At 39.9% G+C, this 23,001-nt stretch overlaps 1 protein-coding gene across 6 annotated transcripts in view; it reads left to right on the top strand.

Moving 5' to 3' along the window:
* RAPGEF2 (Rap guanine nucleotide exchange factor 2) overlaps positions 1-23,001 on the top strand; it is a 162,881-nt gene that overhangs the window by 87,227 nt on the left and 52,653 nt on the right. Inside the window, exon 1 of one of the 6 annotated variants that reach the window (XM_081208652.1) lies at positions 11,988-12,130. The exons of 4 other annotated variants lie outside the window; for them this stretch is intronic. In XM_081208652.1, coding sequence (XP_081064778.1) covers positions 12,077-12,130 — 54 coding nt within the window. In that variant the 5' untranslated portion in view covers positions 11,988-12,076. Of the gene's footprint in view, positions 1-11,987; positions 12,131-12,514; positions 13,014-23,001 lie in introns of those variants that run through there. One more of the 6 variants, XM_081208651.1, reaches the window with a different exon arrangement.

The raw sequence follows: 23,001 nt of genomic DNA, 5'->3' as shown, positions 1-23,001 counted from the left end.
TTCAGTTAAAATCACACAAACTGAATGTAGATAGAGCCTAGTGACATCACCATTACTTGCATTTCAGTTTTTACCTTAAAAAAATAATAATTCATTTCCTGTGGTGGTGTATTTTGTTGTTAGAATTTGTCATGTGGTATCAATATATGACATACAGAAATGATAAAGTACTTACATTGAACAGAACATTCTCCATTTATGTCCTCATTTAATATCCATTACCCAACCAGTGTCTCTATCTTACTCTTTAGCTGTTGCATTTTGAAGCAGAAGTTTGTAGATAATGGCTCTGATACAAGCTGAATATTTGTAGGTCGTACTGTTATAAAACAGATTATTTTGATTCTGCTCTATATTAGTTGCACCTAAAGATACTATAGAAACCACACGTTCCTAAAATACAGAAGGTGTTGAAACAGAAAGTGGAATGGAAGCTGGAGGGGAGGGACTTACGGAATTACTTTAATTATTTGTGGCAGTATTTTCACTTGTTTAAAATTTAAACAGTGTGATATTTTGTTATGAACTAGCTAGTAAGAGTTAATTTTATGTCACAGAATTATGATTTTTAGACTATTGTAAGCAAGCAGTGAAAAACATGCATAAAACATATAATTATTATGGTTATATTATCCTTCCAGTGCTTTATCTTGCATACAAATTTAAGGTAGTAATAGCATAATCACTATAGCATAACTGTTTTTATTTTAAATTGCAATCATGGTGTGTTTGTGTGAAATTATGACTGTAGTGGCCTCTGAGAATGCCAAATACACAACATCAGAAGGCATCTTACTGGAACGCTGGTTGATAAAAGGATACTAAATATAATATGTCTCTGTGTGTAATATATGTAGATGCTTTGATGTTTTCAACTCAACATAAATAGAAAAGCTGTCCCTGGCAGGAGAGCACAAGGTTCACTTTGGAGCTTCCTGAAACCCACTCTTCTCTGCCTCATTTCTCCTTTCATGAATGTTGACACTTTTACTACCTGAATTTTTACTGTTTATGAACATTCTATACTATCACAGCAGTTGTCAATCGCTATTTTAACCCCATTTGCACACGTGGCAGTGAACCCAACACAGTTATGTAAGCATTAGGGGGTATGCATAGACTGCAACAGGGGTGGAAACCTCCCCTAACCCTCACAGGCCATATTTCACAGTTGTCAATGATGTCAGGTGATGAGCCTCTTTGAAGGTGAACTTGCACCTTCAAAGAGGGTTGCTACAGGAGCAAGAAATGATTTGTATTGAAACCACTGCTAAAATGGAGTTGTCCCCTGCCCCCATTCACTTTCGCAGAAGTTTCAGTGCAAACCACTTTCTGCTCCTGGGCCAAGATGTGCTTCCACCATTCATCAGCTGATGGTTGGTAGAAGCGTGCCATGCTCCAGCTAAATAACAGGAGCTCACTTTAAGCTCCTAGTTGTTCTTTTGATACCATGTCGGTGTCTGCATGGTTTGTCAATAACAGCCTTGTGGGTCAAATAAGGGCCACAATATTTTTAAACTAATCCAGCTCCAAATTCTGGGTCATAGAATCATATAATTGTAGAGTTGGAAGGAATCGCCAGGGCCGTCTAGTGCAGCCCCCTGCAATGCAGGAATCTCACTAGATTATACATGACAGGTAGCTCTATCCAACCTCTGCTTAAAAACATCCAAGGAAGGAGAGCCCACCACTTGTGGTGGGAGTCTGTTTCACCGTGGAACAGCTCTTACTGTCAGAAGGTTATTCCTGATGGTTAGTTAGAATCTCCTTTCTTATAACTTGAATCTGTTGGTTCAGGTCCTAGCCTCTGGAGCAGGAAAAAATAAGCTTGCTTATTGTTGTGACAGCCCTTTAGATGTTTGAAGATGGCTCTCATGTCTCCTCTCAGTCCCTTCTTTACCAGGCGAAACATACCCAACTCCCTCAACTGTTCCTCGTAGGGCTTGGTTTGTATTTGTAAAAGATATGTGTAAGGTGAATTATTTTTTACTAGTAAGATAGATAGTGCATCAGAGACTACTGTATCTTTTTATGTACTGTTCAGGAAAGGTGAAGATCAATATATAAGCTTGACTTCACACCATTAATACAATTCTGTAAATAAAAAAATATTAAGAGTAGTAGTTAAATACTGTGTTACAGTCGTACCTTAGTTGTCGAATGGAATCTGTTCGACTTCTGAAAATGTTCGACAGCCAAGGCACGTTTTCCGATTGGCTTCAGGAGCTTCCTGCACTCAATCAGAAGCCACAGAAGCTGCGCCAGTCGTTTGGCTTCCAAAGAACGTTCGCAAACCGGAACACTCACTTCCGGGTTTGTGGCGTTCGGGAGCCAAAACATTTGAGTTGCAAGGCATTTGGGATCCAAGGTACGACTGTACTATGTTTGCAATCTATAGCTGTATATCTAAAGTTAGTGGTTTAATACTTAATAGTAGCTTAACACTACAGTGGTACCTCGGGTTACATACGCTTCAGGTTACATACACTTCAGGTTACAGACTCCGCTAACTCGAAAATAGTGCTTCAGGTTAAGAACTTTGCTTCAGGATGAGAAAAGAAATCGTGCTCCGGCGGGGCGGCGGCAGCAGGAGGCCCCATTAGCTAAAGTGGTGCTTCAGGTTAAGAACAGTTTCAGGTTAAGTACAGACCTCCGGAACGAATTAAGTACTTAACCCGAGGTACCACTGTATTAATTTCATTGGTTTGTCATAGGCTACACTTTTTAATACTTTCAGTTGTAATATTTCATCCTAACATCTGAAATCCTATAGAGATTAGCAGCATCTGAGGGTAGAAGTCAAAAGTAGTTTTTGTACTAGACAAAATAACCAGGTACTAAGTATTCCTAAAGTATAATGATTTAAAAACATTAGGGCTTTGAATTTTTTGATGTATGTCAGGATGGATGGATTTATTAGCTGTAGTGGCATATTTAACTTCGTTTTGCTTACGTATATCCTAAATTTATATTTTCACAAGGTGCTTGAGTGACTATTCTTAACTCATAGCCAGTACCGTTTTGTTGGTTTTTTTTGTCATATCAATGTGGCAAATGTATGGATAACAACCTGAGATACTGTTACAGTTTCTTTTGCCATTGTGTGTGTGTGTGTGTGTGTGTGCGCGCGCGCACACACACACACACACACACTTGAAAGAAGTGCACAGCAGTTCAAGGTACTGTGTGGTCTGTTTACTAAGTTTCAGCTTCTGTCTGAGGATACCTTTCTGTCTCTATACATTACATCATCTTTGCTGCAAACGTGTGTGTCCACTGGGATTTGCTCTTCTTCCATTCCCCTTGGAAGAAGAGCTTGTATTGATGCCATAATTGGACCCATCTTTTGGTTGCTTTGGAAATTCACTGTAATAAGGGTGTTGTGTATCAAGCCATGCTGCATTTTAGGCAATTTAGGTGTCAGTAATATGCCTGCCAGTCTGGGTCCTGTTTCCAATTTGTGAAAATTGACAGTGCTGGGTTGCCTGCCCTGTAAGCTTATGAATCTGTTAAGAGAGTTACTGAGATATTCTTCAATAAGCAGTTTTGTATCAGGTGGCATTTTTTCTGAATTACTGAAATGTGGAGTTGTGTCACATTAAATGCTAGTGTTAAATGTATGCTTATTTGTTAAGAGAAGATTGGGCAACCTTCCTTGAGAGAAATCTATTTAATAATAGAAAATTGAAACCTGTACATAAATCCAGTAGAAAATTGAATGACAGACGATTGTTAAAAACTTGGAAAAACATTGAATACTAAAACTTTTCTTCACCACTGGTTTGCTGCTAACTTTGCAATATTTGAATATTGTATATACATTATACTTGGGCATCTTGCATCCTTTTGTAGTTCTAGAGAAGGAATAGAGATATTGGTGTTAGTTTCATGCCGATGAATAAAAATATAATCTATAGTATTCAAATTCATGCATCAAAATTTGTTGTTGAGCGGCCATTTTTAATGAGTGGGGGCACTAGTCTGCTATGACTTGTGCAGAGGTAAGCAGTCAGTATGCAGTAAATACATTTAATCTGATCACACCTAGAAATAGTGACCTAGAGATGAAATGTCTGTCAATATATGCAACTCCTGCCTCTCAGCTCATTCCTGGGAATTAAAGTGCTGGTTTCAACCTGACAAGCCCTAACTGGCTTAGGGCAGGTTTCCTGGAAGATTGCCTCCTGCATAGCATACCCAAACCTTAAGCCTTGCTCTGGTTGCATGACATCTGATCACTGGCGGTCGTCTACCAGGGAAAAGGCTTTCTTGGCCATGGTGCTGTAGCTATGAAATTAAAGCATTTTCCTGACTTTTTGGATTCTTTTCCTAAAAAGTATAATGGGGGGGCATCCATGCCATACAAGCTTCCCCTTCTCTGTGGCCTGAACTTTTGGGCTGTATGGGAGCTGCAGTGGGTAGGGAAGGAGAGGAAGGGTAAGTCTTGTCTCACCAGTGGAAGCCTGGTCCACTAGTGGGTGGCCACTATTGGATGTCATTCTCCATTTATAAATGTTTTGTTTGTAAGATACCCAATGAATATTTATTAAGGGTGGCTAACTAACCAATCAATCAATCAATCAGGCAGGCAGGCAGGCAGTCGGTCCTTGACTGTTCAAACTCCAAGTATCCTTAAACTTATGATAGTTATAAAAACAACAGCAAAACCCATTATTCTGATTAAAGCTGCGGTCTGCTTTCTTTAGATTGATCACATCAGTGTCAATGGCTATGATTCTAAGGAGACTTGACTTAAGCATGTCTGAAATAATTAGCTGCACATACTTAACTGGGACCATAGTTTTGCCACCGCAGAACCCAAGTCCAAGTAGCTGGCCAGTCCTCAAAGCAGCATGCCTGAGAACTGAGGGAGCTTCAGCACTGAATGTTAGGAGTAACTGTTGGAGCCTGACTTTGATTGAAATCCAGGGAGTTTGGAAGACAAGGCTAAATGGAATGTAAACCTTCAGATACCTTGACTGAACTCTTGTGCCATCTGCTACTCTCTTGCCACTCCCAGGTCCCCAAGCATACTCCCTTCCCTTCGTCCTGTAGTGTCCTAGCAGATTAAGGAGCAGTTACAGTGCCCACTCTCATTAACTGTAGCAGCAGTGGGGAACCTCAGGCCCTCTAAAACAGGAGTGCAGTGGCTGTGTTGAAGAATTTCTCAAAAGCACTGTTTGAAGTAGCCCTCTCTCCTTTGAACGTTCAAGGATACATGCTTCAAACAGCGCTTTTGGAACCCAGCACAAAGCAGGATCGCTGTTGCAAAGGGTGAGCAATCCTGCTAAGCTGTGGGCTTGGGTACACAAGATTGCTACAAGCTCTCTAAATTCTCTTGTGCACCTGAGCAGAGCCGTAAGCAGGATTGCCCCTCCCCTCCGCATTGGCTGATGCAAAGGAAAAGTGATCCTGTTTGTGTGGTAGTTCCTTCAGTAATCCATAAATATGCATAAACATCCATAAATCTGCAAATTTAAAAATTGAGGGCCCACCACCTATACTAGCCAGGATTGCTTTAATGCTGTTGCTTTTGAAACATTCGAAACACTCCAAGGTATAAGATTTGTAAGATATGTGAACACTTAAGCCTTCTTTTCTGAGGTATAATTAAAATAGATTTTAAAGTATTTTTGCAGCTTAAAACTTGTGTGTTTGCATATGGCAGGCTTTTCTAGTTTAGTTATTAAATCCTGCTAACAAAACAGCTGGCATTAGCTGGAATGGCGCAAACACTTCCATAGTTTTCTAATGTTTCTGTTTTAAAGTAGCTATTTAAACAGGAGTCATGGATTAAAAATATTTAATACCTTTATACACACTGCTGCTCTTTTAAGCAGTAGGAAATGTAAATGGAATGTTTTTCTCTAAAAGCTAAGAACAGAATGTGCTATATGACTAACCAATCTGCAATTAAAGCAAGATTGGCAGGTGTCAGCAGCAAACCCGGCTAAGGCACCAATGTGTCTGTGCTCAGTGCTGGGTTTATTAAAGATCTGGATTATGGATTCATCCACAGTAACAGCTCAACAGAATGGTATTTGTACAGATGGTCTGGAACACCAGCAAATGGGTTAACCATGCAGCATATATTACTAATAGAGGTGGTGAAGATAGAATGTTAACAGGATCTAAGCCTAAACCTAGAGAATCTAAGAAAAATGTACTATAACATTATTTGCAAATGTAATATTTTAAGGTTAAATAGTAATACATTAATAATAATAAGTCAGGGTAATTATATTTTCCTTTTTACAAAACTGAAAATTTCAAGTGGTTTGGGAATAAACTAAAGAGCCATATTCAGGCATCCACATATGATTGCTTGCCTGCCTACGGTTGGCTTTAGTAGTGGATTGGCAACCATGATTCAAATCACATAGTTCTTAATTGCTGCCATTATATCTACTGCAGCCACTCAGACCAAAGGGTAATGATTTGCTGAAACCTGCCCTTTTATTTTGCAGTTTGAATAGTGTTACTACTCGATTTGAGTAGTGTTACTGTTGCTTGTTCCTACTACAGCCAGGCAAAAAGATTAGTTACAAAGAAAGTTACTGAGGAGATAGTCATTCTATTGCTATAGGTGTCCCTGGATATTTTTGTCAACATGTTCATCTTCCAGGTTGGATATAGTACTGGGAAGGCACTTTTTGTTGATTGCCATAGTTCATAGGGAGAGGTGGTGCCCTATTTAATCTCACTGAGATTGTGATGTATTGGTGTCATGGCTGTAGAAGCTGGCAGTACTTTATGGCAATGCAGTGGATTACAGATTGGAAGCGTGGCAATAGGTATAATGGGTGGTTTTCATCACTTACTGGATGTCCTTATTAAAGTATGCACTTGATGCTATTCTGAATCTTCTACCTCCTGTTTGTGTTTGAGACCACAAAGTAAGGTGTTCATAAGTTCACTGCCATCATCACTAATGATGCCCAAACACCACCCTATTTTCATCAATGTTGGATCTTGTACTTGACACTTAGTACTTGCCCACAATGACATCAGTGTACAGTCAACCAGCAGGGGTGAGTGGCGCTGTGGTCTAAACTACCGAGTGTCTTGGGCTTGCCTATGATAAGGTTGGCCGTTTGAATCCATGCAGTGGTGTGGGCTCCCGTTGCTCTTTTCCAGCTCCTGCCAACCTAGCAGTTTGAAAGCATATTAGCGCGAGGAAGTAAATAGGTACCACTGCGGTAGGAAGGTAAACGGTGTTTCTGTGTGCTCTGGTTTCTGTCATGGTGTTCTGTGGTACCAGAAGTGGTTTAGTCACACTGGCCACACGACCCGGAAAGCTGTCTGTGGACAAACACCAGCTCCCTCTGCCTGAAAGCAGAGGTGAGCGCCACACCCCCTGGTCGAATTCGACTGGATTTAACCGTACAAGAGTCCTTTACGTTTACCATTTTACCAACCAGCAATGGAACCCATGGAATATATAGTTGCAGTTCAGTTTTTATAACTGCCCCAGATGAAAATTTCTCACAGAATGATTGAGAAGCAAGGGTAGCAGAGGGGATGTTGATATATTTTGCTGACAAATTAGACTGCTTGAATAATTGATTTAGCTAGGTTTCTAGTAGCACTTTTGTCTACTAAAAAAGAATGGCATTGTCTTAATGATATGAAATAATGAAGGTAGCCAAAGAATGTCAGGTAGATGGGACTGCCAACAGTGGTGTTAAAAGTGTTGAGTTAAATTGTAAATGAGTAGGATTCCCCCCTTTTTGGCAGTTTGTGTTACAATGATTCTTTCTAAAAGATATTGAATATTGCAATGTGTGGTGCTATTAGTTTCTGCCTGTTGTAGCAGTTGTAATGCATTGTGCTTAGAATGGTAGAATTGTAGAGTTAGAAGGGACCCCGAGGGTCATCTAGTATCCTGCAATGCAGGAAACTCAATTAAAGCATCAGTGACAGATGCTTAGATGCTGCATGGTTTTTATTTGTATTTTTATTGCTTCTTTTATTTCTTATATTGCATTTGTATTCTTACAATTTCAATTTTATGGAATGCAAACTGTAATACAACACAATACAATACAAATGTAAATAAAAAATAATATGAATGTTTAATGCATACCTGCTGCGGACCACCATGCTGTGGTCTGTGGTCCACAAGCCCCAGTTTGGGAACCCCTAATTTAGACTTAATTTTAGGAAGAACTTTCTGACACCACAGCCTATTTAACAATGAAAAAGGCTGCCTTGGAAGGCAGTTGACTGTTTTTCTTTACAGATTTTTAAGCAGAGCAAGTCTGGGTAGTTACTTATCAGGGATGCTGTACTAGTAGATTTCCAGCATCAGCAAGTATTGGACTTGATTACCCTTTCAGGCACCTTCACACTCTGTGATGGAATTATGGTCACTATTTCTGAACTAATTCTTTGTCACTAATAAATAATTCCATTACTTCATACTTTGCTGACATCTAAATTTGCATGACAGTGATATCATGTCATTAGATAAGAATAAATTCTGGGAATTGAAATGCAAGTGACATGACATCTGTGTCCATAGGGATTTCATTGATAGTAAGTTCCAATGTATTTCTAATGAAAAACATAGGTTTGATAACAGAGTAATGGGTATATAGTGAGGTCTTTAAATTGTATCCTAAGGCTACCTAATTTTTCCAAGCCTGTGTTAAGTGTGTTTGTATTGGTCAGTTGCTTACTACTATTCTAGACTTGGGCCTGTTTTCACAGCTCCAGAGTACAGACATTATATACAGTAGGACAGCTTTTCGCAACCTTATGCTCTGCACATATTCTGAACTACAAATCTTATCAGCCTCAGACAGCATGGCCAATTGGTTATGGAAGATGGGAATTTAGGACAAACAATTTGAGTGTTACCAAATGGGGGAGGTTGCTCCAGTGGTCAGCATACTTTTTCAGCAGGGGGCTGGACCACTGTCCCTCAGACCTTGTCCCTCAGACTATATTTTGAAAAAAAGAACGAATTCCTATGCCCCACAAATAACCCAGAGATGCATTTTAAATAAAAGCACACATTCTACTCATGTAAAAACACGCTGATTCCCGAACCGTCCGCGGGCCAGATTTAGAAGGCAATTGGGCCGGATCTGCCCCACAGGCCTTACTTTGCCTACCTATGTTCTAAGTTTTAGAACTGAAACTTGGGGATAGAGGCCTCATAGACCCTTCCCATGCCATGCATAGAATATACAGAATGAACCAAGTCCAGCTGATTTTTAACATTTAAAGATTTTCCATTTATTTGTAATTTTCACTTGTTCTGCAACTAATTTTTGATCATCCTTAAGTTTTTTCCTTTTGTGGCTTGAGATAATTGACCTTGAAGGTTTTGCACATGGTGGGGGAAGGTGTGCAAGTCTAATGGTATGCATCTCTGCCATCTGTAAAATCAACAAGTTGTGACTGGGACCTCAGTGTCCCTAGTCCATACTTAGTGAGCCACTTAACCTTTGTGAAGTGAGACTGTACAGCCTTTGTGCTTAACTGCTGAGCAGCATTTCCTAATTTAAATCTAAACATGCTTCTTTCAGTGACCTTGGTAAACATTTGTTTTCTCCACCTCTCTGTGGGCACCTTAGGGCATTTGAAAATGACTTCTGCTAGTTCCACATACCTCAGGCTGCTGCCACATGAGTCTAACACATTTTTTATTGCAGCTCAACAGTAGCCAGGTAGCCATGGAATCAAGCCTTTGCACCTTCGGAGTCTTGTCATAAGTCGGGCTATCAGAACAAAATGTGAAGAAGGAAGGAGAAAAAGAGGATAAGAAACCAGAATATGGGAACAGGAAAAACCCCCAAACAAACAGAGAGCTTTTGTCTACAGGGCTGTGCCTTCCACTCCAGTGAGGAAGTAGTAAGAGCTTAGTGAGTCAGACGACTTGCTGCAGCTTGCCAGAAGAAAGCCCAGCAGCTGTGTGAGAGCTCTTCTAGATAGGTTTTGTGTTGCTCTGTGATTAGTATATCTGAGCTGTCTTCTTTTGACAGCCATAGCACATGGTGGGAGAAGCACTTGCCACACTTCCTCACATCCCACTTCTGCTTTTCCTAGTAGGTATCACTGGAAGGAAGCTCAAGCCTTACCCACTATAAACTACTGCCTGTGGCACTTGTGACTTCAGAAATGTTAGCCACATTACCACCAGTGTCGTGTGTCCACTAAAATCTAGAGACAGACGTGTTCTGGGCATGGCAGCAAGAGGAAAAGATGCAATAAGAAAACCATTGTTGGGGAGGGTGCTTCCTAGATATTAAGAACCAAAGAGTCCAGAGTAGGGCATTTCCTCATTTGCTTTCTTTTATATGTTTAAATGGAAAAGATTTGCAGTCGGAATAAACAGTGATGGTGGGAGGGTGACAAACGTATCCACGTTTGTTCTTTGGCTACAGCTAAAAATAAATTTGAAGACCACTGCTTCAAATGAGTGCTATCAGCTCCCACAATACTGTAAAATGCTTTCAAAAATACTCTTGCATGTGTGAATACACATGCATAAAGGCAGTTTTTCCATAGTTGAACCCTGCAGAAAAACCTGCGGTCCCATATTAGTCTTATTCTAGATTTCCATTCTAAGGAAACATATTTTAATGTGTTTTAAAAAGAATACAGGACAGATTATTATGGTATACGCAAGCCTAAAAACGAATGATCCAAAACTTTAAAATATGGTTTAGTGGTGGTACTTGTTTTTATTTTTTAAAGAATTCTATGGCTTTATAAAAATAGACTTTTAGAGAATCACCTTTTGGTCTGCCAAGTGAGCTTTGACCTGCAGTCACTACAGGAAAGCATTACTGTATGACAGATTAAATTAACCAACTGAGAATGCATGTGTCTGGTAGAAACAGCTGCAGCCTCTGTCTCTGTCACTTTTCTATATTGTTCATAAATATATGTTTAAAGTTCTTGTCGTCTGTTCGATTTTTGTTACTGTAGTAGCAGAAATGAGCATTCTTTCCCTGCCTTTCTCTCCCAAGTTGTGTGTGCACATGGGCTTGAATACCAGGAATGCATTGTAAGTGTAAAAAGGTCAGATTTTCATGATAAAAAATTGATGGCAAAAAGTCTTTCTTATTTTTCTCACTGATGACTTGCATAAAAACATCGTGGAAGTGTGTGGCTTGTAATGTAGCAGGGCTTTGTGCTTTTTTTGGCTGGAGTATGCCCTTCAGCTTAGTTCATGTGCCATAATGCTGTGGTGACAGAGCTAGTTTTACATGGGAGTGGCTAGGTTAATTTCTCCATTTTAAAAATGAAATACTACCTTCAAGAGACATGTTGTATTTGTACAAATTTAGAGCCTGCCTGCCTATTCCAGTGCTATATTCTGTGAACTGTACACCTCTTTTGATGGAAACTACATGTTTGACCTGTGTGGCAAACTGCAGACTTTATTTAAACAAATTTCAGCGGAGGATTGTGAAAATTCACAGCTATGCACCTTTCAGTTACCTAAGCCTGAACAGTATCATACCTGTGTGCCCATGAAAGCTTGTCAAGTATGCCATTATTAAGCAGTTGATAGAGATATTTACAGCTTTGCCGCAACATTATTTTTGGGTGGGGGAGGGTGGGGGAGGAGGTGGCAGCAAACACCATTGCTTTATATTCACCTTGGTGAAAAATGATATTTAGTTCAGAGCCTGTTCAAGTAAGTCTTTCTCCTTATTCCCACCCTGCCTTCAGTGATATTCATTGGAGCCAGCAATCAATGGATTCCTTCCCCTTTGGGATTTGCTTGACCTACAGAAGCTGACATAATACAGGCAAGCGCTTGTTACTCTATCTGAATTGTCCATCTGTACCTTAATGAGTGAAATAGTTAAGCAGCCGAGGGGGCAAGCCGCAAGGAATGTGTCTTCCATTTGAGTTGAATATTTCGATGTATAGGGGGAGAGGGAGGGAGGCAGAGAGAGATCCACTTACATCATTAGAACTGCATTGAGTGTGCCTGTGTGCAGGTTAAGAGACAGACTACAGTGTCTTTGCTTTCTGCAGGAAGCAGCAATGCCGTTTGTATCCTAAGAGGAATTTTTTATTTAGAAAAGGAAGCGTTCTTTCTACCCAGGAAATGGCTTTCCTTGTGCGTTGCTATGCCAACTGCCTGCAGCCATGGTCTTCCAAAGTAAGCACAATAACGTAATTATATTGGCGTATTACATTCAGACTCATGATTCTCTAGGTTTTTCTCTGTGTATGTGCCTTTGGTGTTTTTGGTTTGTTTGGGTTTTTTTTGTTTTTTCCCCTTAGTGACTCTCTTGATGGTAGGCATGGTTTCTTTGAATGTGAGGGACAGGCATCATTAAATTAAATGTCCGTCAATGTCATGCCGCTTGGATTAATTGTGCGAACTTGGTTAGTTGAGTGGAACAGAGATCACTGGTCACCCTGTCAGCATCATTAGCAGCCAGAGGGGAGGTCCCTATTCACATGCTCTGCCCTGATTTTTAATTTTTTTAATGGGGGTGAGGGGCTCTTTATTATTGTGATTGCAAATTAAACAGGAGTATTAACAATGCTTGGCTGAATGCAGGAAGCTGGTTCCCGCACCCTTACTAATATAATACTGTATTAAGCTTTTTTGAGGGAGTCTGTGTGCAGTCAGCCATTTTAGCTTTTCTCTCCCCCCCCCCCTTTTCCTCCCTTTCGCTCTCAGGGAATGCTCTCGTTCTTGTAGAAGAATGCTGGATATGTATGGTGTTGCCAGGCACTTTACATCCTTGCACGCTTAAGACTTCGAGTGTTATAAAAATGGAGACAATTGCTGCTGTTTGGATTGCTTTTCTGCACTACAAGTGTGAGAGATTTTGTGAACGGCACTTTGAGCTCTTGGCTTGGTTTTTCCCTTGGTTTTTGTTTGTTTAGTTTAATGCAGTAGAGGATGATTTGCTATCCATGAGAAATTGGTACATGATGTGTAAATTCAGTTCAGCATATGTTTGTTCATTATGAAACCTCTTGCAATCCCAGCTAACCATGGAGTTATGGGCCAGCAGGAGAAACATTCAGTAAGTATAGCAAATTCTGCTTATTTTGGGAACAGGCTTTCGTTAAATTTCATTTTAAATTGTAACTGCCTGTATACATGCTCATTTTGCTTTGATTGTGAATATAATGGGGCTGTTAAATTGTAGTAGAAAAACAGATGCCTGCCGTGGTGTCAGTTGTGATTTAATACTTTGGTATTTCATGTTTTAAAATATGGAAGTTGCTTGTTTCTAAATAGAGAACTTTGAAATATTATACTTTCTATAGAGTATGTTTCAGCTAACTTCTGACTTGAAAAGAAATACAAAGTTAAGATTTCTTGAAGGCGTATAGTGATGTCGAATACTTCTGTAACCAATATTATCCTGTATTTGCATGAAAGGTCTGTGTCATTTTGGTTTGGCATACCATGACCAACTTAAAAAGCAGTAATGTTTAACGAAAATGGGAACAATTTAAAAGGCGCAAGCAATAAATGCTAGCCCTTTTAATTAATCCCACGGGCCAACTACACCTCTGTCATGCTGTAATCCCATAGGAAGGTACTGTTCCTTGTTTGTGAAAATAGCATTCATAGGCAAAATAGAAAATCTTTAGAAGTGTGGGCCTTGAATGCCAAAGATTTCAGGCCACGATCTAGAGAGCTGTTAGGTGTACCCAGCTGGGCATCTGTCTTTTTTGTTTTTTATTTGAATGGCAGATTTCCCCCCCTTCCCTGCCCCACCCCCAATGCCGCATTGATCAAACTGCTTTGGAAATTCCCCTGAGTTTCTAAAGCAGTTTGCCATGATGTGCAGGAGGCTGCTGCTTGAGAAATAGAGGTCAAAAACCCCTTTGGGTGGTGCCAGTCTTCTTGCATGGCTGTCTGAATTGTGGCCTAGATTTGTTTTTTAAGTCTTACAAAACCATTAAAAAATATATAACTGTATACTAACTCCTCAGGCGTTACTATTACATAAATATTTATGGTTACCAGTGAATTCTGTTTAATTTTTTGTTGTTGTTGAGAAGTGTGCAAGTGTGGATTTTGCAAATTATTATTATTATTATTATTATTATTATTATTATTATTATTATTATTATACACTCTATCATCCCAGGGTGGGTTGCAACAATTAAAACACAATGTTAAAAAGAGCTTAAAACAACTTGCAATCACAAAATAAGGTGGGCCCTAAAACTATACATCTCAGGCCCGGGTACTAAGGTGTGCAGACGTGCTTCACTCTTCAAACTACTTGTTTTTCTTAATCCTCATGAAGTCACACTGGGACTTATATGAAGCAAGAAGTTTTTGACACATGTGAGAATGTGCATAAGTGTGCATGAAAGTTTCATACATGTGAGATGGAGACATACGTGAATATTAAAATTTGTGTGCGTGCATACAATATAATATTTAGGTCATGAATCTGGTGGTTGTTAACATTACAAAAGTAATATACAGTGACTTTAGATATGTAAAACAAACATTTAGATTATTCAAGATCTTAGGTAATCATTCTCTGCTCTGAGTTGTCGTAAGACCATTCCACCCCAAACACAGCATATTAGTGTAGGGTGAAAAACTTAATGAGTGGCATTCATTTGGTGCCCTTGCACTCACAGAAGGACTTTTAATTCAGTTGATGCCTCCATTAATGGAAGAAGAGGGGAGGGGCTTTTTTGCCAGTATCTCATGCATCCCCCAGCTTGAGGGAGTTGAGGAACATTCCATAGCAAGGTAGAAAGTGGTATGGAGGTCCATAAAGGGAATTGCAAATTGGTTCAAATCACTTCACCTCTCTTTTAGTAAGCGGAGGTGCCCACTGGATCAAAAGCTTTTGCACGAGTGCATGGGCACCATTTGGATTCCACCTAATGAAATTATACAGTCCTCTGTGAACTGATGGAGGTGAGCTGGAGAAATGTCATGCTCTGGATTATATCTATCTGTGAAGTCAAATTTCAAGAACATGGCACCCTTGTTTTGGAACTTCTTCATGAATAAACAGTTGCTAGATTCTAACTCTATTATTTTAGAAGTGTGAAAACATTTTTTATTTAGACACATGTGTGTGATAATTGCTGCTGGTTCTGTCCAAGCAGCTGTTTAACTTCCTTTTTCTGAGTTGTATTGTTTTTAATGTGTTTAATAAACTGTTTTCTGTTTCATGGCATTATCTACTGTTGTCAGCCATCAGCTTCTTGAAAGCGGAAAGAGATTGGAAATAAATACTATAAATGGACATTAGTAGAAGCCAGCTGAGGAGCATTGATTCCCCCTGCCCTCATGTAAATTGGTTGCTGCAGGTTCATATTTTGAGGAGGAGAGCCAATAAGTGGAGGAGAACAGCTGTGGTTTGGAATGAGATAAAGCACAAGCTTAGGTTCAGATGTAATACTAAGCCAAACCATGGTTTAGCTCCCAGGAGCATAGCACCAGCAAGACTAGGGAAGGACTGAGGCTGCATTGATTTTCTAAATATATACCAGCACAATTTCTCATTCAAACTTAGACATGGTTGAACAGGGACAGCAATGAAATGTTACCTAGCTAGCTAGCTAGCTGGCTATCTTCAACTAAGTTTTAATCAGTCTCATTGAAATAAATTACCATGGGTAGGTTAGGTCCTATAAATTCAATAAGCCTACTCTGTGTAAAACCTAGTTGAATACCACCTAGGTGTTTATTGTCTGAATCTATATTAATAGCCATGCAACTTATTGAACTGGAATTAGCAATACTACTATTTCTTGATTTTCTAAATGCTCTATTTCATCTTCCAGAATATTTGTAAATTGCTACTCTAGGTTGAGAATTTAAACTCTGGCCTTGTCAGATTTTTGGAATCTCCATAGAGTCTGTGTCATGTATACCCAAATACAGTAGGCTTAATTTTCCAAATTAGCAAACTAGTAAACTATTCTTCAATTACTTGTATCTCCTTAACCTTATCCCAGTTGGCTAGTGGATGGGTCAGGTCCTGCAATCCTGTAAACATGTTTTCCATTGTTAGTGGCCTTTTCCCTGGTTGGTTGGTCTGTTCGTAGTAACAATCTTTAAGTTAAGGTAAAGGTACCCCTGCCCGTACGGGCCAGTCATGTCCGACTCTAGGGTTGTGTGCCCATCTCACTTAAGAGGCCGGGGGCCAGCGCTGTCCAGAGACACTTCCAGGTCATGTGGCCAGTGTGACGAAGCTGCTCTGGCGAGCCGGCACCAGCGCAGCACACGGAAACGCTGTTTACCTTCCCGCTAGAAAGCGGTACCTATTTATCTACTTGCACTTAGGAGTGGTTTCGAACTGCTAGGTAGGCAGGAGCTGGGACCGAAAGACGGGAGCTCACCCCGCCGCGGGGATTCGAACCGCCGACCGTGCGATCGGCAAGCCCTAGGCGCTGAGGTTTTACCCACAGCGCCACCCGCGTCCCTTTTATCTTTAAGTTAGTTAGTTGCTAAACAGTTTGTTTTTCTAAGGGGAGGAGTAAGAACTTCTTTAAGGGAAACTAGTAAAATACCCTTAAATAGTCTACTAGCACTGAATTAACACATTCCCCCTTTCATTATTTGTGACATACATGACACTCATTCAAATAAGAATTTTTGTCCTATAGTAGTTTGGAAGGTAATATGGATTTTCAAATAAGAATTTTTGTCCTATAGTAGTTTGGAAGGTAATATGGATATTAAGCTTCCCTCAGGCACCCAAATATTAGTGGCACTCATGGGCCTTTCCTGCAGGTGTTTGGATGCAAAGAGAGAGAGAGAGAAGCTTGGTGACACAGCTCTTTGGAGTTTTTTGTTTGTTTATATCAAATTGTTTAGCTCCGTTTTGAACAGAGGTGGAGAAACTTTCATTCTGAGGGCCACATTCTCTTCTAGACAAACTTCATGCCAGAGGAAGGTAAAGGCAACACTGGGCAGAGCAATACACGCAAATTTTACCCTTGTACAGTAGGCACATGCGCTCGCACATGTGCACACACACAATCTTCCATCCAGAGAAGTAAGAGGCATTATCAGAGCTCAAGGACACATTCCTTTCAGGCAAAAATACCCAAGGAGGACATGAAGCAGGCCTGTGGAAAGACTTTGGCTCTTGGGCCATAGGTTCCTCACCCTGATTTAAAACAAACTGGCCAAGTTAAACTGTCTCAAAGCAACTTTGCAATGATTGTGCCACTTGGTTTATTCATAACGCCAACAGAAAAAAGAGATGGGTGGCACCTAAGGGACAAGAAGCTTCCCGTCCCACCAAAGAGGAATCTCTGAAGACCCGGAACAGTGCTGGAAACAAAATAATATAGTATTCCCTATCATTTCAGCATGTCAGCCTCTTCAGGAGCCAGCAGATCTTATTCCACATTGCAGTTCACTTAGAATGCATTGTTTTATGCATGTTGTTCCAGGGGTGATGAGCTGAAATGCACTGGACACAGTATGCTGTAAAATAATTATTTTTTTGCCTTCCACAACCTTTTGAGGTTTCACCCTTTTTAGCCTTACGTAATGCTTCTATCGTTTATATACTAATGCTCATGCAAGTTTGCTTCAGTAAATTTGCATTATATTGTCTTGGGAATACAAAACTAAGCTATTGTATGTTAGTGAGCTGAACTAATCTGCAATGATGTAAAATGTTGGTGGGGTTTTTAGGCATGCAAAATTGTGAACATGTGCATTTACGTGGCAGAGGGGATGGGACTCCCCCTCCCCCCGGAAGAACAAATATTGGAAGTTCAGACCAGCGTGAGGTAACTGCCTCAGGTGGCAGGTGATGGGAGGCAGAGAGAAGCAATGCATGTTGAAGGACAAAGCAATGTGTGCCTCACAGCCTTCCTGCAATTCCCTAAGTGAGTCTGTTGCCTTCAGGTGCACTGTCCTGTTGCCAGTGTTGATGTCAGTAGGACAGTGCACCTGAAGGCAACAGACTCACTTAGGGAATTGCAGGAAGGCTGTTAGTCAACCCATTTACTCATCTCTTCTGTCCAAAATACAATCTTACATACTTATAATTTATTGATTTGGCAGTGAGAAAGGCATGCTATCTCTTCCTCATGGCCACTGCTTTTTGTCTTGGAGGTTGCAGAGTATTAGGTGGACAGAAAGCATGGAGAGAGGGACAGACCTAATTCCCCTTTCCATGTACGGCTGCTACTACTGGATCTTGGGGGTGAGGGGCAGACAGGAAGGATGTCTTGGTAGTAAGGGGGACAGGTGGGTAGGTGGTGCACAAACTTACTTGGTTTTTTTAGCACAGATTTTAATTGAACTGGAAAATATGTGGGCTTGAAGAACTATCATCTCTTTCTGAGCCCAAACATGGAGAAGTTCATTGGGATTTCTACTCTTAACATCATTCCTTATAAATGGCGGGCCTTCAGACCTCCTTATACATTGTGTTTGAACTCTGGTGTGCTTCCAAAATAGTTTGTTGTAGGTAGGGTGAGGCATCTGTTTAGTAAGTCGAAAGCTTCATTGACCCAGCTAGTCACAGTGTCCTCAGTTGTGGCTAAAACTGTTAAATAAATAGATTTATGCAGCACTGATGCAACTGTGGGGTCATTCTGGGTGACTATCAGCTCTCTGCTCTTCAGGTTAGGTTTCCACAGGATGGCTGCTTCTTTCGGATTCAGCTGCTGTTGAGTGGAGTTTCATGGGAGCCTTCTCTTAACTTATTTAGTTCACAGCCACATTAGCAAGTTTAGGGGCACCTATAATCCAAACTGCTTTCAACATATAATTTTATTGCAGTCGTCTGCATACATTTATGGCTAGCTCATTAAAGATGACCCAGAAGCTTTGATTAGTTCAGAGCTCAGCTGGTTTAATTCTGATGGGTACAGACAAAGAATTAATACTCCATCTACAACTACATTGAGTAGTTGTCAAGAGACCTCACAATAAAACTTATGCATCTATTAACATGCAAATAAGGTCAAATAGATGTATTGTATGTTATGGAAAGTAAGGTCACATTGATTTAGGTAAGATATTACCTCATGTCTTCATTTCTCTCGACAGGAATTTAGCTACAGATCCTGTAATACTCTTATTTGTATCAGAGAGAAGAGAAATGTAATGTGCAGGCAATCTTCAAAGATACAAAATGGTTACTGAATCAATCAACTCTTTCCGGAGACCTCTATAAAAGTTACAAAACATGGATGAAGGTTTCTATTTCTTCTGAGGAAGACAGACATCACTTATAAGAGTAGGGTGTTACCCTAAATATCCTCTCCATAAGAGCTGAAGGTATCACACTGAAACATGCAGGATAGGAATGCCCTCCTGTATTTTGTTATGCTTAAGTTCAGTGGATATTTTGTCTGAGAATTAACAGATGTACTGGAAATGCCAAATACCAAAGCTGAACAAGTCGTCTTGACTATCGAAAATAGGTTTTGGAAGCCTATTTATTTAATAAAAGATCTAGCTTGAAGCTGTGACAGAGAAACCGTAACATTTTGTTACTTAGCAACTTCATCTATGTACTTGCAAACTGGTCTACATGAACCGAAGATAGGTAGCTGTGTGAGATAATAGGGGACAGTAGCACTGAATTTGACTCTGTAGCAGGGGCAAGAAACCTCTGGCTTGTGGCCCTACATGGGTCTGCTAGGTCTTCCCATTTAGCCTATGAAGACACTTCAACCAAGACACAACTACCTGCCCTGCATCTGATGTTAAATATGGCATCAGATTGTGGTGTATGTAAATACTTGGTTCATGGGAAGGCAGCTCTGTTCAGGGAAGTTTTTAGTGTTTGATGTTGTTGGTTTTTTTTACTGTTTTTTGTTGGGAGCCGCCCAGAGTGACTGGGGCAACCCAGTCAGATGGGCAGCATGTAAGTAATTATTATTATTATTATTATTATTATTATTATTATTATTATTATTATTATGTGTTTGCATGCAACACCAATCAGCAACACAGCTTTGTGCAGAGTGCTGTGCACAGTGGTTTGCATGACTTGACAATCATCTGTGTTGGATATTGCTGAGTGTTTTGCAAGGGGCTTCACAAGACCCAGCAATCAGTTGATCACTGGTGTCCATGCGGGCAAAAAGAGTTACCCAACATCATTGTGATAGCCCGGGACTGACTAATGGGAAGTCCCCATTCACCTTTGCAATTTGGTTCCTGAAGGGTGGGGAAAATAATTATCTGACCTTCTAGTCAGAGCTAATCTCTGCCTCCTCTCTTCACTCTAGAATGCAAACCTCATCTCTAAGCTCAGGACTGCCGCTGCTGATACATAGTTTGGGACACCAAACATAGCCCTTAAGAGCCTTGAACAAACTTTTTCAACACTTGAATTCAAAATCAAAATCTGAACACCATATAAGAGTTGGGCTATCAATTTGGCAGTTAAAACTTGTCATGCTGAAGAAATATAACACATCCCTATAGTGCACACAAATGTTGAATCACAACCATGCGTTATGTCATTGGTACTCTATTTACTTCTGAACCCAACTTAAGATGCTATATTTACCTTAAAAAGTCTTAACTGGTTTGGGCTAAATACTTGAAGGAATGTCTCTTCCCATACCAGTAAACTCATGTCTTAATTTTAGATTATCTTTGCCTTTTTAGGTTTTAATTGTTGTTGATGCATTATTGTCCTTTATATTTATTTGTTGGTTTACAATTGCATCTATATATTTCTGAATTAGCTTTTATTTGCTCTTTTCTATACTATCTTGAATCTCTTGAAGGGTGGTTTTTAAATAAATAGATACATGGAAATCAATGTTCTTGCCATTTTCCTTGGCAGAGGATGTTTGCCAGACAATGTTGTTCTGCTAGGCATATACTAAAGAAAACAGGCAATGCAATGCATTAATGAACAGATTTGTGTTCCTCCTACTTTTACTACTACAGGAAAGTAGGAAACTCATTGTAGATGTAGGAAAAATATTTGGTGAGATAGTATTTTTAAACTAAAGCAAATTTGCCTAGTTTTTACTTCTGCCAGAAATGATAATCTTAAAAACATGCCTATATTCACAGCTCCTTTTCAAATAGCCAATGGTAATGCTAAGGCACCATCCATCTCAAATTAGGGACATTGACAGCAGTGCTTAGGTACCTTCCCTGCACCACTTGGGTAGTTTGCAGACAGAGGAAAATGATGCTCATATCTCTGTACAATTACCCTGCAGATGTTACTCAGAACCCAACTAAGTACATAACCATCAACTACAGCAATTTTCAGCAAACAGTAGAGCAGCCATGATGGATCAAAATGGATGAAAGAAAATAAGCTTTGCAACATTTCGACATGCTTTTTGCTGATTGGGAACTTTTGTTGATTCTCAGTAGTCATGTGAGCAGTGCTCGAAACTCCCATTGTTCTAGGCGTATCTTGCAACAGGGAATTTCATTAGCGTGAGCAGTTTCTGAGCTCTGAGTGCAGTACTGCGCGCAAGATTTCAGATTAAAATTGCAGAGTTAGAAGGAAAGGAGGACCTTTTTCTGCCTCCCCAATTCCAACTACTCTCTGAAGACTGGAGAAGAAACCCTCTTAAGAATATTAGGGGGGTGGGCAGGTGAAGGACCATGTGAAAAATTAATATTTTAGCTGCAGTTCATTCATTTTCAGCTTTTTTTGTTATAAAAAAGTGTGCCTAGACATTCCATTGTTGCACCCATAATCTAGGCTTAAGGTGCCATTTAGCTTTTAGCTTTCATATCTCAGTTTCTAACACTGCATGTGAGATGTTAGCATCTTAGATGATGGTAAATTTAAAAACAGCATCATATTTTTACAAAGAAACGTTCTCCCCAACTCCCTCCACTTGCTGTCTGTTCAGCTTTGCTTCATGTGTTTTCACTCAGCTGAAACCCACAGGATCCTGGCTCACAGCCATGGATGGGTAACTGAACTTTATTCCAAAATGCTAATATGTGAGAAATTCTGTTTCACAACTAGATGGGCTGGAATAAGTCAAAAGGAGGCCAAATCGTCAATTAAGAAAGGAAATAAACTCTGATGGATTGCTTTCTTAAAGCTATTTTAATGTTGTTCTTATACAATTCTTAGTATATTTTATTTTTGCAGTACTACATTGTTTTTATGTTCCTATGCTGTGATTCAAAGTTCAGAGTATCATTATCTTCCATATAGAGATAATAATATGCTTTGAAAGAACCATTGGACACCAATAAGCTGACTGATTCATTTTAGTTCTAGACTTGAATCTGTGGTCTTTATTACTGGTCATGTTTAATCCCCATTGAACTGAGTTGCTAATGAGCAAATTTTGACCCCTGGTTAAAGGACCCAATTAACTTTGGTGTGTTGGCCAAGAATTGGCTGATAAACACTAGTGTTTATGGGATCTCCAGATTAACAACAGATGGCCATCAGGGGTACTGTAGCTTTTAACTTGGTAGGATCCAGGTGACCTGTGGAGCCTGTAATGTATGTACCTGTTCACACAGGCTGTTGAGGCTGGGCTGCAATAGCATGCTTGGATGCCCTGCCTACAGTGCAAGAATTAAAAGAGTCTAGAGAGGCCCTTTCCTGTTTCCATCCACAGTCAGATTGTTGCAATCTAAATTTAGAAACTTTTTAATGATAAGAAATACAGGTATGTTTTGAATTTAAAATGCAGAGCTATTTATTGATAAACAAAGTGAGTTTTACAAAATAAGTTATTTGCTGCAATTTTAGGGTGGTATTGAACTAAGTTTTACTCAGATGAAGCCCATTGAAATTAATGAACGTAACTAAGTTAGGTCCATTAACTTCAATGGGTTTGAGTAAAATTTGGTTGAATACCACCCTTAGCTTTCCTTTGTAGTTGCTCATTATTTATTTAATATTTTAATTGTTAATACCTCTGTGGATTGCATAGAATAACTCGATGGGATACCAGTTGGAGCTTTTTAATGCCTTTCCACTGTCCAGCAGCTTCGGCCAGGAACTCCCTTTCCCAGCAGATCTGATTATACTGCTTCCACCTCACTTGTCGCTTTTTAGAATGCTATGATACCTGCCCACGTCATCACTTTCTCTT

This window comes from Podarcis bocagei (genome assembly GCF_964188305.1).
Source record: "Podarcis bocagei genome assembly, chromosome: 9".
In the NCBI taxonomy this organism is placed as follows: Eukaryota; Metazoa; Chordata; class Lepidosauria; order Squamata; family Lacertidae; genus Podarcis; species Podarcis bocagei.
Note: the sequence above shows the minus strand (reverse complement) of the source record. Positions and strands in the feature narration are given on the sequence as shown.